The 16,780-nt window shown below is 41.7% G+C and overlaps 1 protein-coding gene across 3 annotated transcripts in view; it reads left to right on the top strand.

Moving 5' to 3' along the window:
* The window catches only part of ADGRG2 (adhesion G protein-coupled receptor G2), a 225,666-nt gene that overhangs the window by 157,032 nt on the left and 51,854 nt on the right, over positions 1 to 16,780 (top strand). For all 3 annotated transcript variants that reach the window (XM_077294653.1, XM_077294652.1, XM_077294651.1), the window contains 5 exons: positions 3,201 to 3,223; positions 4,554 to 4,582; positions 5,082 to 5,114; positions 10,077 to 10,180; positions 16,413 to 16,452. In XM_077294653.1, coding sequence (XP_077150768.1) covers positions 3,201 to 3,223; positions 4,554 to 4,582; positions 5,082 to 5,114; positions 10,077 to 10,180; positions 16,413 to 16,452 — 229 coding nt within the window. The remainder of the gene's footprint in view (positions 1 to 3,200; positions 3,224 to 4,553; positions 4,583 to 5,081; positions 5,115 to 10,076; positions 10,181 to 16,412; positions 16,453 to 16,780) is intronic.

Here is a 16,780-nt window from a genome sequence, read left to right on the forward strand (position 1 = left end):
GACTTGGTCTCTAATCCGAGCTGCTGTTAACCTGCGATTTCTGAGGCTGGTGACTCGGATAAACTTATCCTCAGAAGCAGAGGTGACTCTTGGTCTTCCTTTCCTGGGGCGGTCCTCATGTGAGCCAGTTTCTTTGGAGCACTTGATGGTTTTTGCCACTGCACTTGGGGACACTTTCAAAGTTTTCCCAATTTTTCGGACTGGCTGACCTTCATTTCTTAAAGTAATAATGGCCACTCGTTTTTCTTTACTTAGCTGCTTTTTTCTTGCCATAATGCAAATTCTAACAGTCCATTCAGTAGGACTATCAGCTGTGTATCCACCAGACTTCTGCTCAACACAACTGATGGTCCCAACCCCATTTATAAGGCAAGAAATCCCACTTATTAAACCTGACAGGGCACACCTGTGAAGTGAAAACCATTGCCGGTGACTACCTCTTGCAGCTCATCAAGAGAATGCCAAGAGTGTGCAAAGCAGTCATGAAAGCAAAAGGTGGCTACTTTGAAGAACCTAGAATATAAGACATAATTTCAGTTGTTTCACACTGAAGGCATCAAAACTATGAATTAACACATATGGAATTATATACTTAACAAAAAAGTGTGAATGTACAATTTTCATAGTCATGAAAATACAGAAAAATCTTTAAATGACAAGGTGTGTCCAAACTTTTGGTCTGTACTGTAGATAGCTCTGGCAAAAAATTAAGAGACCATTGCAAAATGTTCATTTTGCCTGATTTTTCTGTTTATAGGTATCTTTTTTAGTAAAATGTGTTTTTTTTTCCTTTTATTCTATAAACTTCTGACAACATGTCTCCGAATTTCAAAGCAATGAATTTTGTATTTTTTTCTGAATTGGAGAAATAGTAATAATTAAAAAAACCCTCTGCTTTCAGATGTCAAATAATGCAAAGAAAACAAGTTCATAATCACTTAGAAACAACAATACAAATGTTTTAACTCAGGAAGAGTTCAGAAATCAATATTTTGTGGAATAACCATGATTTTTAATCACTGCTTTCATGCGTCTTGACATGCTTTCCACCAGTCTTTCACACTGCTTCTGGCGCAAAAATGTAAGCAGTTCTTCTTTGATGGCTTGTGACTATCCATCATCCTCTTGTTTACATTAGGCCGGTTTTACACGTCAGTGGCTCCGGTACGTGAGGTGACAGTTTCCTCACGAACCGGAGACACTGACACACGTAGACACATTAAAATCAATGCATCTGTGTCATTGATTTTTTGCGGACCGTGTCTGCCGAGCGCACGGATTACACGGACCCATTAAAGTCCGTAAAACATGTACCGCACACGGACGTTCTCCGTGTGCCGTGCAGGAGACAGCGCTCCAGTAAGCGCTGTCCCCCCCACATGGTGCTGAAGCCGCGATTCATATCTTCTGTGCAGCAGCATTTGCTGTAAAGAAGATATGAATACCGTATTTTCCGGCGTATAAGACGACTTTTTAACCCCTAAAAATTGTCCCAAAAGTCGGGGGTCGTCTTATACGCCAGGTACGGTGTTGTGAACTGTGTTTCTGGGCTCCCTCTGGTGGTCACTAACGGTATTGTGTTAGGCATGTCTTGTTGCAGGCCTGAGCTCCAGCTGTGTCGTTAAGCAGCGGGTGTTCCCTATTTAAGTCTCCTCTGGACTCAGTCTCTTGCCTGGCATCGTTGTATCCAGACCTATATGGTCTCCTCCGGATTCCTTTCAGTCTGTCTCATGCAAGAAAAGCTAAGTCCGTTTTGAATAATTTGGATCGTTTGCATTTTTCTGTGTTTTTGTCCAGCTTGCTTTATATTGGATTTTCTGGCTCGCTGGAAGCTCTAGGGGGCTGATATTCTCCCTCCGCACCGTCAGTCGGTGTGGGGGTTCTTGAATGTTCAGCGTGGATGTTTTTGTAGGGTTTTCTGCTGACCGCATAGTCCACTATCTATTTTCTGCCTATCTAGACTAGTGGACCTCACTTTGCTGAATCTAGTTCATCTCTACGTTTGTGTTTTCCTCTTGCCTCACCGTTATTATTTGTTGGGGGCTTTCTTTATCTTTGGGGTTCAATTTCTCTGGAGGCAAGTGAGGTCTTATTTTCCCTCTAGGGGTAGTCAGTTCTCCGGCTGGCTCGAGACGTCTAGAACCAACGTAGGCACGTTCACCGGCTGCTTCTAGTTGTGTGTGTTAGGATCAGGTATGCGGTTAGCCCAGTTTCCACCTCCCTAGAGCAGTATTTATGTTTTTGCTATCTTGCCGGAATATCAGAGATCCTCTACCACTGGGATCATAACAGTACAGCATGTGCAGGGAGCGATCCTGGATGTTCCCAGGGTCTGAAGGAGAGGAAACTCTCCTTCAGGCCCTGGGATCCATATTCATGTAAAAAATAAAGAATAAAAATAAAAAATATGTATATACTCACCCCTCCGAGAAGCCTGGCTGTCACCGCTGCAAGCGTCTGCCTCCATTCCTAAGAATTGCAGAGCGTGAAGGACCTTCGATGACGTCACGGTCAGGTGACCGGTCACATGAGCGGTCACGGACCAATCACAGGACTGCGATGTCATCGAGGGTCCTTCATGCTCTGCAATTCTTAGGAACGGAGGCAGACGCTTGCAGCAGTGACAGCCAGGCTTGTGTAATGTAAACAGCTACAATAGCTGGTATAGTTACCCGTAATATGTCAGGGATAAGTCCAGGAGCGTCCACCCCGACGCGCGTTTCGGCGGTGTAGCCTTTCTCAACCCTTGAGCTGTTTACATTTTGCCCTTGTGATATATCATCTAGATATTATGTCCAGGTGTTGTACCGATTAGGCTTTATGGGAAATGTGCAATACAGATATACAATGTCATTAGACAGTACCATATATATTCCTATTTGCCTATATATATCTGCTGACATGTTGTCTGCCCAGTGAGCATCCTAACTTTTAGACATGTGTTAGTGGTTGTAACCCCTTCCTTGTCCCATCCTTGTTGTCAGTTTTTACCTGATCACTTAATAAATTGATATTGATTATTTAAATTACATTTTGCTTTGGTTTTGTATAGTCCTTGCGACTTTTTTCCTGTATTATGTCCATATAATTCAGTCTCACAGTATGTGAACTTTCTAATGTATATAACATAGTTACTGTGATTTTTTGTTCTCATGAGGTGTGTTGATTGTTTAAAGTAATGCTTGTTTTATTTCTTATAGTTTATGAGATAAGACTGAAAGAGGTAAGTTTTGTTATTCAAATCTTTTTTTTTTTTTCTGGTTCCTACTTATGAGAATAAAAAAAAAGTTTGTGTAGTTGTAAGAATTTATGTCAGGCCACTTTCTTGTATCATAAATTCTGCCATACATTACAAAGAATTGTCACAAAAAACTTCAGATTATTGACTGCCATGAAAAGCCAGTCAATTCCTGTTGTGGCTAGCATAAAGAGATTTCTATAACTTTGAAACTGAAAACCTCTCCTAAAGTATCACTCAAATGTCAGGTTTTTATGTGCATCTTTATTTCATGGATAGAAGAATTACTTATTAGTCCATGGTAATGCTCATGTGTCTTTTTTTTAAGTCTGGATGTGCGTAAAGAAATCATGAAGACATGTCAATTTTTGAATAGTGTCTTAGATCAACATATGACATTTTGACCTTACAGTATTTTTGGGGGGACGTTGTGGCAACCAAAAAATGGAATTTGTTTTTTTTTATTTTTTTTTCTACTTAGTGTTTACCAATCGGGTTAATTCATTTTATATTTTCATCAGACTTTTATGGACATGGTAATACTATGTACGTGATTTTTTTGTACTTTAAAAAAAAAAATGTTAATGCGGAAAAGAGGAGTGACTTGAACTTTTTAAAAATTTTTTTTTTTTTTTACTCTAAATAGAGTCTTCTTAGGGAACTTTAGCATGTGATTGTCTGATGGCTTGTGCTATATACAGCAAGAATCACGGTCTACTTTGAAACCCAGCTTGATGCGTTAGGATGGGTTTCAAAGGAGCTCCTTAATGTCAGGAATGGAGGTCTACAACAGACCCCTCATTAATGGTTAATGCAACCCTTCAGCTGACCCAAAATCACGTTGTGGAGCAGCCGATAGGCGCATAGAATGAAGAACCCCCATGCCGTCATGCTGTTAATCCGCTGTCAGAGACTAACAGCTGCATTTATCATGTTAACACTCACCGGCTCCATGCTGCTCCTCCTGCAGCTATTAGAGGCAGGTGCTGGCAGTGTGTTATAGCCATTATCTGCCAAGCACGGGGCGGGCTCACCCTGTGAACACGCATTATATACCAAAAACGTAGGTCTGAATTACCGTAGCCCTCAGGAATTTGGGTTCCACTACGTACACTCCAGATATGTTTTATGTGAGCTGTATTGCCCGAAGGCTTAAAGAACCAGGGCTTTTCCTATTATGTATAATGCATAGTTAGCAACTTATAACAAGAGATTATATGTATTTTCCATGTGATTGTGATGTATATCTGTTATGTCCATAGATATGTATTCCATTCATTTATAATCAGTAAAGATGTTCCTAATTTATTTACAGCCTTGCTTGCTGCCAGTTGATGTAAATAAGTAAGTGCCATCATTTACTCTTTTTTAAACGTTTTTGGTATGGTGGTGTGGGGCCTAGTCTCGGATTACACTGGTGCCATGAATCCATATATGAATACTGGCCATTCTAAAAAGACATTTTTTCAGAGTTCTGATATTTTTTGACAATAGTAGCACTGCAGACTGCGCTGTTCGGTCTCTCTGACGAAGGTGTAGAGTAAACATCATGCTGACAATACAGTAGTTGTAATAATAAACTCACAGTACTATAATTTAGTAGTTCAATGTATTGTAGCATTGCAGATCTTATTTAGACTAGAAGGGTCCTGTCAAAATAATAAATAAGTTTTGATACGGACGTAGGCACAAACCTGAGTCAGCTGTAAATGTATATAAGCTATGTACTGTATAAAGTGCCCTGGTGATTTTCACATAGTGTACAGTCTGCTACAGTAGTATGTTGGTGTAGAGGATCTAAAGACTGAATAATTAACCCATTGATTTGCTTGTTTCCTATCAGAATTAAAAGCTATTTTAACCTTACTGATCTCATGTAAGTATAATTATATCCTTTTACTCAATGGCTTCTATATGAATGTTATTATCAAGTTTTACTTTACATATTGCTTCACAAATTAGTCTATGTCTGTTGAGTAGAGCTACAGCTCGTCATTTCAAAATAATTCCGGTACTTTAATGAATAGTTTAAAGATCAAATCGCTTAAAAAAACAAACAAAGGCACTAGAAACATCTACCGTAGTTTAGTATATAGTTTAGCCATATACATAATCATTTTAAAGTAAAAAAAATGGCAAAATGAATGTATTTGAAGGACGGCAAACCACTGTACCAAGGCACAGGGGTGGATTAACAGTAGCCAGGGCCCTAGGCGGTTTAGAAGACGCGGGCCCCACCCAGGTACCGATGTGACATGTCACATGATCCCCTTTGATACATCATGTGATAGGTCATGTGAGTAGCACACATGGTGCACATCAGTAGATGGAAAATGACAGGAATAGCATAGCGCGCTGCTCAAGTTTTTCCCTTATGTACAGTACTATACATAATATAGCGATATACAAAATAGAGGATGAGTGGAACATTCATTTTCCCAAGGAGCCACATGAGGGACTGTGACTACTGTGGAGGCCGAACCAATAGGCTGAAATCAATTCTGCTCAATATTAATACTGACATATTAATTATAATTATTTTTTATTTTCTTAATATTGATCAAAATAAAGTATGCTGACATCCCCTTATATACAGTATGAGGCCCCACATAGCCCCCTACATAATAATCTAATATATAAAGCTGAATGTGTGTATGTGTGTGTGTGTGTATGTCCGGGATTGGCATCTGAACTGTCGCAGCTACAGCCACAAAATTTTGCACAGTCACACGTCTGGACCCCGAGAGCGTAATAGGCTATGTTGTGAGGTGAAATTTTAACCCCGCGCTTTCCAATTCACCAAACAATTTTGCCCCTATCTACATAATGGGGAAAAAGTGAAAGGAAAAGTGTTGGAGGCGTCGCAGCTACAGGCACAAAATTTTGCACAGTCACACGTCTGGACCCCGAGAGCGTCCAAGCTATGTTGTGAGGTGAAATTTTAACCCCGCGCTTTCCAATTCACCAAACAATTTTGCCCCTATCTACATAATGGGGAAAAAATGAAAGGAAAAGTGTTGGAGGCAAATTAACAGCTGCCAGATGTGAACAAGGGGGACTTAAAGAATGAGAGCGATGGCGCCAAAGAGTATATACTGTACAGTTGCTAAGGTGGGGCCCCGACATGGGATAATCACCACACCACCACGGGGATATGAACACACACACAAAATGCGCCACACACTACCACGTGCTCGAACACACATACCACCCTCAGCGCACATTTCACCACACATACACCAACCTCGCCACATAAAAAAACACAAAAGTCGCCGCTCAAAACTCGCCACGCGCAAAACTCTCCACATGCAAAACTCGCCACACGTGCAAAACTCACCTCATGGAAAACTCGCCACACGCAAAACTTGCACACGCGGAAAAAATGCCACATGCACAAAAGTTGCAACACATGCAAAAGTTGCCTCACACAAAACTTGCACATACTCAAAAGGCACCACACAAAACTCGCCACGCACAAAACTCGCCATGCGCAAAACTTGCTGCACACAACTTGCTACACTAACCTGTCACATGCAACTCGACACACAAAAAGTTGCTACACGCATGTCGCCACACAAAACTCATCTCACAAAAGTCGCTACATGCATGTCGCCACACGCAACTCAACACACACAACTTGACACACGAAACTGGCCCTAAAACACACACAAGTCTGGTATTGTCCTTCAAAAATAAAAATTTGATTAATAAGCAGACAAACTACAAGAGCAACAAATGTACCATATAGGAATCCGGCAGCTGTCAGTCACATGACCAGTCTATTATGTGTATGTGTGAGCTAATATATACTGCCAGGGGGTGGGCTTACTGTTGGCTGGGGATTTATCAGGCTGCCAATTTAGCTTACAAATACTGAGGTAAAAATACTGACCAAATAACGTGTGAACGAGGTCTAATACAGGAGGAGATGACATACAGATATATACTATATACAGGAGGAGATGACACACAGGTATATACTATTTACAGGGGAGATGACACACAGGTATATACTATATACAGGAGGAGATGACACACAGATATATACTATATACAGGAGAGATGACACACAGGTATATACTATATAGGAGGAGATGACATACAGGTACATACTACATACAGCAGGAGATGACATACAGGTATATACTATATACAGGAGGAGATTACACACAGGTATATACTATATACAGGAGCAGATTACATACAGGTATATACTATATATAGGAGATGACATACAGGTATATACTATATACAGGGGACATGACACACAGCAGGTATATACTATATACAGGGGAGATGACATACAGGTATATACTATATACAGGAGATGACATACAGGTGTATACTATATATAAGGGAGATGACAAACATGTATATACTGAGGTGAAAATGAGAGGTGTGAGGTGAAAATGAAAAGGTGTGAGTGCAAAATGAGAGGAGTGAGGGAAAATAGTGGAGTGATCGGAAAATGACAGATGTGAGGTCGAAATGACAAGTGTTAGGGGGGAATGAGAGGTGTGAGGGAGAAAATGAGAAATGTGAGGGGGAAATTGAAAGATGTGATGGGGAAAATGAGAGGCGTGATGGGAAAATAAGAGAAGTGAGGTGCTATAACTAACCACAGATATTTACTATGCCCAGGCAACGCCGGGCTCTTCAGCTAGTAAATAATAATCTTTATTTTTATATAGCGCTAATATATTCCGCAGCGCTTTACAGTTTTCACACATTATCATCGCTGTCCCCGATGTGGCTCACAATCTAAAATCCCTATCACTATGTCTTTGGAATGTGGGAGGAAACCGGAGAACACGAAGGAAACCAACGCAGACACAGGGAGAACATACAAACTCCTTGCAGATGTTGTCCTTGATGGGATTTGAACCCAGGACTCCAGCGTTGCAAGGCTGCAGTGCCAACCACTGAGCCACCGTGCTGCCTTCGTAGAAAATGAGCCCTCAGAATGCCCCCCTTCCCAATCAACAACGAAAGTGATCACCCTATAGGAGTTCTTATACGTGTAAACCGTAAAAAAAAACTTAAATTGTCTCTTTATTTTGTTAGTTTAAAAACCCAATACATAAAGACATAAAATGCACACACATATACACTGAAAAACAGTGATTTAAAAAAAAAAAAGAGCAGAATTGAGGGGAGTTAGGGACTAGTTCTGCCCTTCACAATTCCCTTCCTGACAGCGGAGTTTGGCTTGGCACCCTAAGTTGAAACGATATGGCGCCCCCGCTCATCGTCGACTGCCCCTATGTAGTCCTACCACTACAACTGACCAGGCATACTCCATAGTTGATCAGATAGTATGTAATGAACATATATAAATATATACAATATAGATACTTGTGGGCTGAGGGGTATCATCAATATTTTCCAACAATTGGAAACAGTCTCCGCAACAGAAATGTCACCAATAGAAATGTATTGAATGCGGTAAATCCACATGGTTCAGTGAACACATGCAGATTTAACTGCTTTCAATAGAACGCAGCATTTTCGACGCAGTCGAAATACTCTGCTTCTAAAGCGCTGCTACTTCTGGATCATGGGCTTTATCAAAGCTATCCGTGAAATGCGCGTCAGGGGCCATCTGGGGTGCAGGTTTGGTCTGGACCTATTATGGGTAAGCTGGCTGATAAATGGATGTTATATTTTTGAAGTGGTCACTATATACGGACTTTGGTCCTTTGATTGCTGATCCTCTTTTTACTTATGGAGTGGCTGCAGCACTATTTACAGTGGCTTTCTTTCCCTAGTCTTTTTACTGTGTTTGACCATTAACTCACCCCATGCATACCTCTTTGTCCTCCTTGGTGCAGTCTACTGTATTTATATGGATTTGGTTTGACCTGTTTTTATATGTATATTTGTCTTAATAAAGATGTTTTTGGTACTTTTGATCCATATTGTGGCTTGTCGTTACTCTGTTTTTTTGTGGTTCTAAATATTGTATCTTGGAGTATTCCACATTAATATTTCTTATATACTTGGTGGGGAGAGTTTGACTGCACTATGATCTTAACCCCATTATCTCAAAGGTGTTTTTTGATTATCGTTTCAATGACACAACTTTTTAGTCCGTTATTCACTAACTGATCTTTGTTGGATCCGTTTTTTAACACTGGAGGGCAATGGATCCAATAATCCGTTGTTGACTATTTCTAACAGATCCAGCAAGAGAAAGCCTTTTTATTCTCCCCATATTCTGTATACATTTGAATATGGGTAAAAGGAGACGTCGCATCCTTGAGAGCTCCACAGGCTGGACAACATCTTTCGGCAGGCTGCATGCTACCAGAGTGCCAAATGTTGTCCAGGAATGATCTACTTGAAACAATTCACAGGCAGCTTCCTCTACCTAGGCAACATGTAGTTCAATTAATCAAAATACCAAATAATTGCATATGGAGTTACAGTTGCAATGAAAATTATTTAATCCCCATTGCAAATTAGGTTTATTATCAAAATGTAAAAGCTTTCTGCTGTTTGCAATAAAACAATCAAACAAGACAAATTTAAACAGCTCAGCCCTACTATTATAACAAGGGGCTTCTCCTAATTCAACACAAAATGACACTTTTAATGACCACCGCAATCTCAGAATTGTTCAACCTCTTCATGAATATTGTCTTTAGTACAAAGTTGAGAGCACTTCTGGCTGTTATGACTTGCAACAAATGTGATAGCCAGACACCAGCTTCTGATAGCGTTAATAAGGAATCTTCCTCATGTTCTGTTTCCTCCACTTCAGATTATTCTATTGTTTGATATATTTCTTGTTTCATTCCTACTTTTCTTTCCTTTTTTCTTTCATTTTAATGTATAGTACAAAGAACTGCAGTATATTTCTAGTGGATATTGAAGACGTTACCAATATTTGTAATAAGCTGAATCCATTTAAGGAATCTATACAGTATTTTAATAAAATCGGTAAGTAGATGACTTTGTACATTACTTAGTTTATGAAATTGGCTTTAAAGGGAACCTGTCACGTTGAAAATAAAGGCAGGATGGCATAGAGCAAGAGTAGCTGATCAGATTGATATACATTTTTGTGGGAAAAATTTCAGTAAAACTTGCATTCTATTCATCAAAATCCTTAGCGTTTTTATGTATATAAGTTTAGTTGGCAGTCTTATTGACTGATTGACTGTATTTGTTGTATGATTGTTCATGCAGTGATGACTATTAATGAATAGAATGACCGCCCATTGGACTCATACAAGCACCAGGGATTTCAATTAATAAAACACAAGTTGTACTGATTTTTTTTTTCCAACAAACCTACATATTGTCCTACTCAGCTTCCCCTTCTGTACCTGCTGTCTACAGATCGCACTCCATGTACAGTGAGACAGGTTCTCTTTAATCATCTTGTCATGCTTTAGTTTTGCTCTATGATACTATCCATGCAGTAAACTCTAATTTTGTTTGGTAGTAACAAATTGGTTATATGTAAATATATATAAAAAATAACTTGTGGTACGGGGGTCTGTTATGGACTGGTAATTTAGGAGTGACATGCAACTAGCTCTGAGCAGGTGGTAACTATACAGACCGCAGTTCCTGATCTTAACACAACACTAGAAGTAGCCGTGGGATGTTCCTGTCACTCCCTGGACACCTCGTCACAGCCGGAGAACTAGCTACCCCTAAAGGTAGAAATAGGAAAGCTATCTTGCCTCAGAGAAAATCCCCAAAGGATAGGATAGCCCCCCACAAATATTGACTGTGAGAGGAGAAGGAAATGACATACGTAGTATGAAACAAGATTTAGCAAAGGAGGCCACTTCTAGCTATATACATAGTAAGGAAAGAACACTGTACGGTCAGTAATAAAAACTAGAAAAAGTCCACCGCAGAGATATGCAAAAATCTCCACACCTGACTAAAGGTGTGGAGGGCAAAATCTGCAGCCCAGAGCTTCCAGCTTAGCTAAATAGATCCATACTGATAAGCTGGACAAATGAGCAAAACATAGAATGTGCTGAACAATAAAGTCCACAACAAATGGACTGCAAAAGGACAAGCAAGGACTTATCTTTGCTGAACTGGACAGAGTGTCAGGGAAATCCAAAAGAGCAGTGGCTCCAAGCAGGAACAATTGACAACTGGCACTGACTGAGGGCCAAGGCCAGACCAAAATAGCTGAGCCAGAAAGACGATCAGTGGAAGCAGCTGCTAATGCTAAATCCAAGAAGCAGCTATACCACTCAAAACCACAGGAGGGAGCCCAAGAGCAGAACTCACAAAAGTGCTACTCACAACCACCGGAGAGAGCCCAAGAGCGGAACTCACAACAGTACCCCCCCTTGAGGAGGGGTCACTGAACCCTCACCAGAGCCCCCAGGCCGATCAGGACGAGCCAAGTGAAAAGCACGAACCAAATCGGCAGCATGGACATCGGAGGCAACCACCCAAGAATTATCCTCCTGGCCATAACCCTTCCACTTAACAAGATACTGAAGCCTCCGCCTCGAAAAACGAGAATCCAAAATTTTCTCAACCACATATTCCAACTCCCCCTCAACCAACACCGGGGCAGGAGGATCAACAGAGGGAAAAACGGGCACCACATATCTCCGCAACAAAGATCTATGGAAAACATTGTGTATGGCAAAAGAGGCTGGAAGGGCCAAACAAAAAGACACTGGATTGATAATCTCAGAGATCTTATAAGGACCAATAAACCGAGGCTTGAACGTAGGGGAAGAAACCTTCATAGGAACATGACGAGAAGATAACCAGACTAAATCCCCCACACGAAGCCGAGGACCAACACACCGACGGCGGTTAGCAAAACGCTGAGCCTTTTCCTGAGACAACGTCAAATTGTCTACCACATGATTCCAAATCTGCTGTAACCTGTCCATCACAGAATCTACACCAGGACAATCAGAAGGCTCAACCTTCCCTGAAGAAAAACGAGGATGGAAACTAAAATTACAAAAAAAAGGCGAAACCAAAGTAGCCGAACTGGCCCGATTATTAAGGGCAAACTCGGCCAACGGCAAGAAAGCCACCCAATCATCCTGATCAGCAGACACAAAGCATCTCAAATAGGTTTCCAAGGTTTGATTAGTTTGCTCAGTTTGGCCATTTGTCTGAGGATGGAACGCCGAAGAAAAAGACAAATTAATGCTCATCCTAGCACAAAAGGCCCGCCAAAACCTGGAAACAAACTGGGAACCTCTGTCAGACACAATATTTTCCGGAATGCCATGCAAACGAACCACATGCTGAAAAAACAATGGAACCAAATCAGAGGAGGAAGGCAATTTAGGCAAAGGTACCAAATGGACCATTTTAGAGAACCGGTCACAAACCACCCAGATAACAGACATCCTCTGGGACACAGGAAGATCCGAAATAAAATCCATGGAAATATGCGTCCAGGGCCTCTTAGGGACATGCAAAGGCAAAAGCAACCCACTAGCGCGGGAACAGCAAGGCTTAGCCCGGGCACAAGTCCCACAGGACTGCACAAAAGAACGCACATCCCGCGACAAGGAAGGCCACCAAAAGGACCTAGCCACCAAATCTCTGGTACCAAAAATCCCAGGATGACCGGCCAACACCGAACAATGGACCTCAGAAATTACCTTACTTGTCCATCTATCAGGAACAAACAGCTTCCCCACAGGACAGCGGTCAGGTTTATCAGCCTGAAATTCCTGAAGCACCCGCCGTAAATCAGGGGAGATGGCAGAAAGAATCACCCCTTCCCTAAGAATGCCAACCGGCTCAAGAACTCCAGGAGAATCAGGCAAAAAACTCCTAGAGAGGGCATCCGCTTTAACATTCTTAGATCCCGGAAGATATGAAACCACAAAATCGAAACGGGAGAAAAACAGGGACCATCGAGCCTGTCTAGGGTTCAGCCGCTTGGCCGACTCGAGGTAAATCAGATTCTTATGATCGGTCAAGACCACAATACGGTGCTTGGCCCCCTCAAGCCAATGTCGCCACTCCTCAATTGCCCACTTCATAGCCAACAACTCCCGATTGCCGACATCATAATTGCGTTCCGCAGGCGAAAACTTTCGGGAAAAGAAGGCACATGGTTTCATCAAGGAACCATCAGAATTCCTCTGTGACAAAACGGCCCCTGCCCCAATCTCAGAAGTGTCAACCTCAACCTGAAAAGGAAGAGACACATCCGGCTGACGCAAGACAGGGGCAGAAGTAAATCGGCACTTAAGCTCCTGAAAGGCCTCAACAGCCTCAGAGGACCAATTTGTCACATCAGCGCCTTTCTTCGTCAAATCGGTCAGGGGCTTAACCACACTAGAGAAGTTGGCAATGAAACGGCGATAAAAATTAGCAAAGCCCAAAAATTTCTGAAGGCTCTTCACAGATTTGGGTTGAATCCAGTCATGAATGGCTTGGACCTTAACAGGATCCATTTCTATAGACGAAGGAGAAAAAATAACCCCCAAAAAAGAGACCTTCTGAACTCCAAATAGGCACTTAGACCCCTTCACAAATAGAGCATTATCACGAAGGATCTGGAATACCATCCTGACCTGCTTCACATGAGACTCCCAATGGTGACAAAGACGGCCGAATATGCCCCTTCTCCAAGGACTCCTTAACATAGCTCCGCATAGCGGTATGTTCTGGCACAGACAGGTTGAAAAGTCGGCCCTTAGGGAACTTAGAGCCTGGAATCAAGTCAATAGCACAATCACAGTCCCTATGTGGAGGAAGGGAACTGGACTTGGGCTCATCGAATACATCCTGGAAATCTGACAAAAATCCAGGAACATGAGAAGAGGGGGAAGAGGAAATTGACATTAAAGGAACGTCACTATGTACCCCTTGACAACCCCAACTAGTCACAGACATCGATTTCCAATCCAACACTGGATTGGGTACTTGTAACCATGGAAAACCCAGTACAACAACATCATGTAAATTATGCAACACCAGAAAACGACAATCTTCCTGATGTGCTGGAGCCATGCACATAGTCAACTGAGTCCAATACTGAGGTTTATTCTTGGCCAACGGTGTAGCATCAATACCCCTCAAAGGAATAGGGCTCTGCAAAGGTTGCAAAGAAAAACCACAGCGCCTGGCAAATTCTAAGTCCATTAAGTTCAGGGCAGCGCCTGAATCCACAAATGCCATGACAGAAAAAGATGACAATGAGCAAATCAGGGTCAGAGACAGGAGAAACTTAGGCTGTACGGTACTGATGGTAACAGACCTAGCGACCCTCTTAATACGCTTAGGGCAATCAGAAATAGTATGAGTTGAATCACCACAGTAAAAACACAGCCCATTCTGACGTCTGTATCCCCTCTGTTCCGCTCTAGTCAGAATCCTATCACATTGCATAGGCTCAGGACTCCGCTCAGAGGATGCTGCCATATGGTGCACCACTTTGCGCTCACGCAGGCGGCGATCGATCTGAATGGCTAGAGACATAGATTCGCTCAGACCAACAGGCGTGGGGAACCCCACCATAACATCTTTAAGGGCTTCAGAAAGACCCTTTCTGAAAATTGCTGCCAGAGCGTCCTCATTCCATTTAGTGAGCACAGACCATTTTCTAAATTTCTGGCAGTATAATTCTGCCGCTTCCTGACTCTGGCACAGAGCCAACAAGGTTTTTTCCTCATGATCCACAGAGTTAGGTTCGTCATACAATAATCCGAGCGATTGAAAAAATGTATCTACATTAAGCAATGCCGGATCCCCTGACTCAAGGGAGAATGCCCAGTCCTGAGGGTCACCACGCAGCAGAGAAATAACTATTTTAACTTGCTGAGTGGGGTCACCAGAGGAACGGGGTTTCAGAGCAAAAAACAATTTGCAGTTATTTTTAAAGTTCAAAAACTTAGATCTATCCCCGTAAAACAAATCTGGAGTAGGAATTCTAGGCTCTAAGGCTGGAGTCTGAACAACATAATCTTGGATACTCTGAACTCTTGCAGCAAGCTGATCCACACGAGAAAACAGACCCTGAACATCCATGTCCGTGCCCAAATCCACCCAGAGATTAAGAGGAAGGAAAAAGACAAAACAGACTAAAGAAAAAAAAATGGCTCAGAACTCTTTTTCTTTTCCTTCTTTTGAGATGCATTCAACTCATTTTTGGCCAGTTGTACTGTTATGGACTGGTAATTTAGGAGCGACATGCGACTAGCTCTGAGCAGGTGGTAACTATACAGACCGCAGTTCCTGATCTTAACACAACACTAGAAGTAGCCGTGGGATGTTCCTGTCACTCCCTGGACACCTCGTCACAGCCGGAGAACTAGCTACCCCTAAAGGTAGAAATAGGAAAGCTATCTTGCCTCAGAGAAAATCCCCAAAGGATAGGATAGCCCCCCACAAATATTGACTGTGAGAGGAGAAGGAAATGACATACATAGTATGAAACAAGATTTAGCAAAGGAGGCCACTTCTAGCTATACATAGTAAGGAAAGAACACTGTGCGGTCAGTAATAAAAACTAGAAAAAGTCCACCGCAGAGATATGCAAAAATCTCCACACCTGACTAAAGGTGTGGAGGGCAAAATCTGCAGCCCAGAGCTTCCAGCTTAGCTAAATAGATCCATACTGATAAGCTGGACAAATGAGCAAAACATAGAATGTGCTGAACAATAAAGTCCACAACAAATGGACTGCAAAAGGACAAGCAAGGACTTATCTTTGCTGAACTGGACAGAGTGTCAGGGAAATCCAAAAGAGCAGTGGCTCCAAGCAGGAACAATTGACAACTGGCACTGACTGAGGGCCAAGGCCAGACCAAAATAGCTGAGCCAGAAAGACGATCAGTGGAAGCAGCTGCTAATGCTAAATCCAAGAAGCAGCTATACCACTCAAAACCACAGGAGGGAGCCCAAGAGCAGAACTCACAACAGGGGTCCATATGTGTGACAAAACTGGGGTGCTTTTTCACACCCTACATGTTTCATGTCTAGAAAGTGTTGAAACATTAAAATGAATGAATGAATGAAACCTACTATGAAATCATTTCCTTTTTCAGCATATATTGTTCATTAAACCATACAGATACTGTAAAACAGAGTAAACCCGTTAAATCAGTATACAAATCTATTTTTGCATGTCAATAATTTTCCTATTCTTTTATAAAATTTGAGGGGGTGTTGGTGTTAGAATTCTGATGTATTCTTGTATTTAATATAGATTACTGCTGTTGCCCCGAGAACTGTCCATTCTCCAGCTGGTGAGTCCATTTTCACTTCATTCTTTTTCTTTGTTCTAAACCATATGCACAAAATGCTAATACGCTTTATTAATGGGTAGCAGTCACTGGGACAAATTCCTGTAAATCACGGCATCTTGTAGCTCTTCTCATACATGTTTGGTCAGTTTGTGTGCTACTAAACTTGCCTCATGATGCAGATATACTAAGAGGAGCTCATATATCAATTCTCCTATTTCCTAAAGACTTGTTTTCAGTAAGGAGTATTACAAATCACTGAATTTAGATTTCTGTTTAGTTTGTGTAAATGCACTTACCTGGTTGTATACATTAGGATATGGGTCCCAAA

This window comes from Ranitomeya variabilis, chromosome 3 (assembly GCF_051348905.1).
Source record: "Ranitomeya variabilis isolate aRanVar5 chromosome 3, aRanVar5.hap1, whole genome shotgun sequence".
NCBI classification, from domain to species: Eukaryota; Metazoa; Chordata; class Amphibia; order Anura; family Dendrobatidae; genus Ranitomeya; species Ranitomeya variabilis.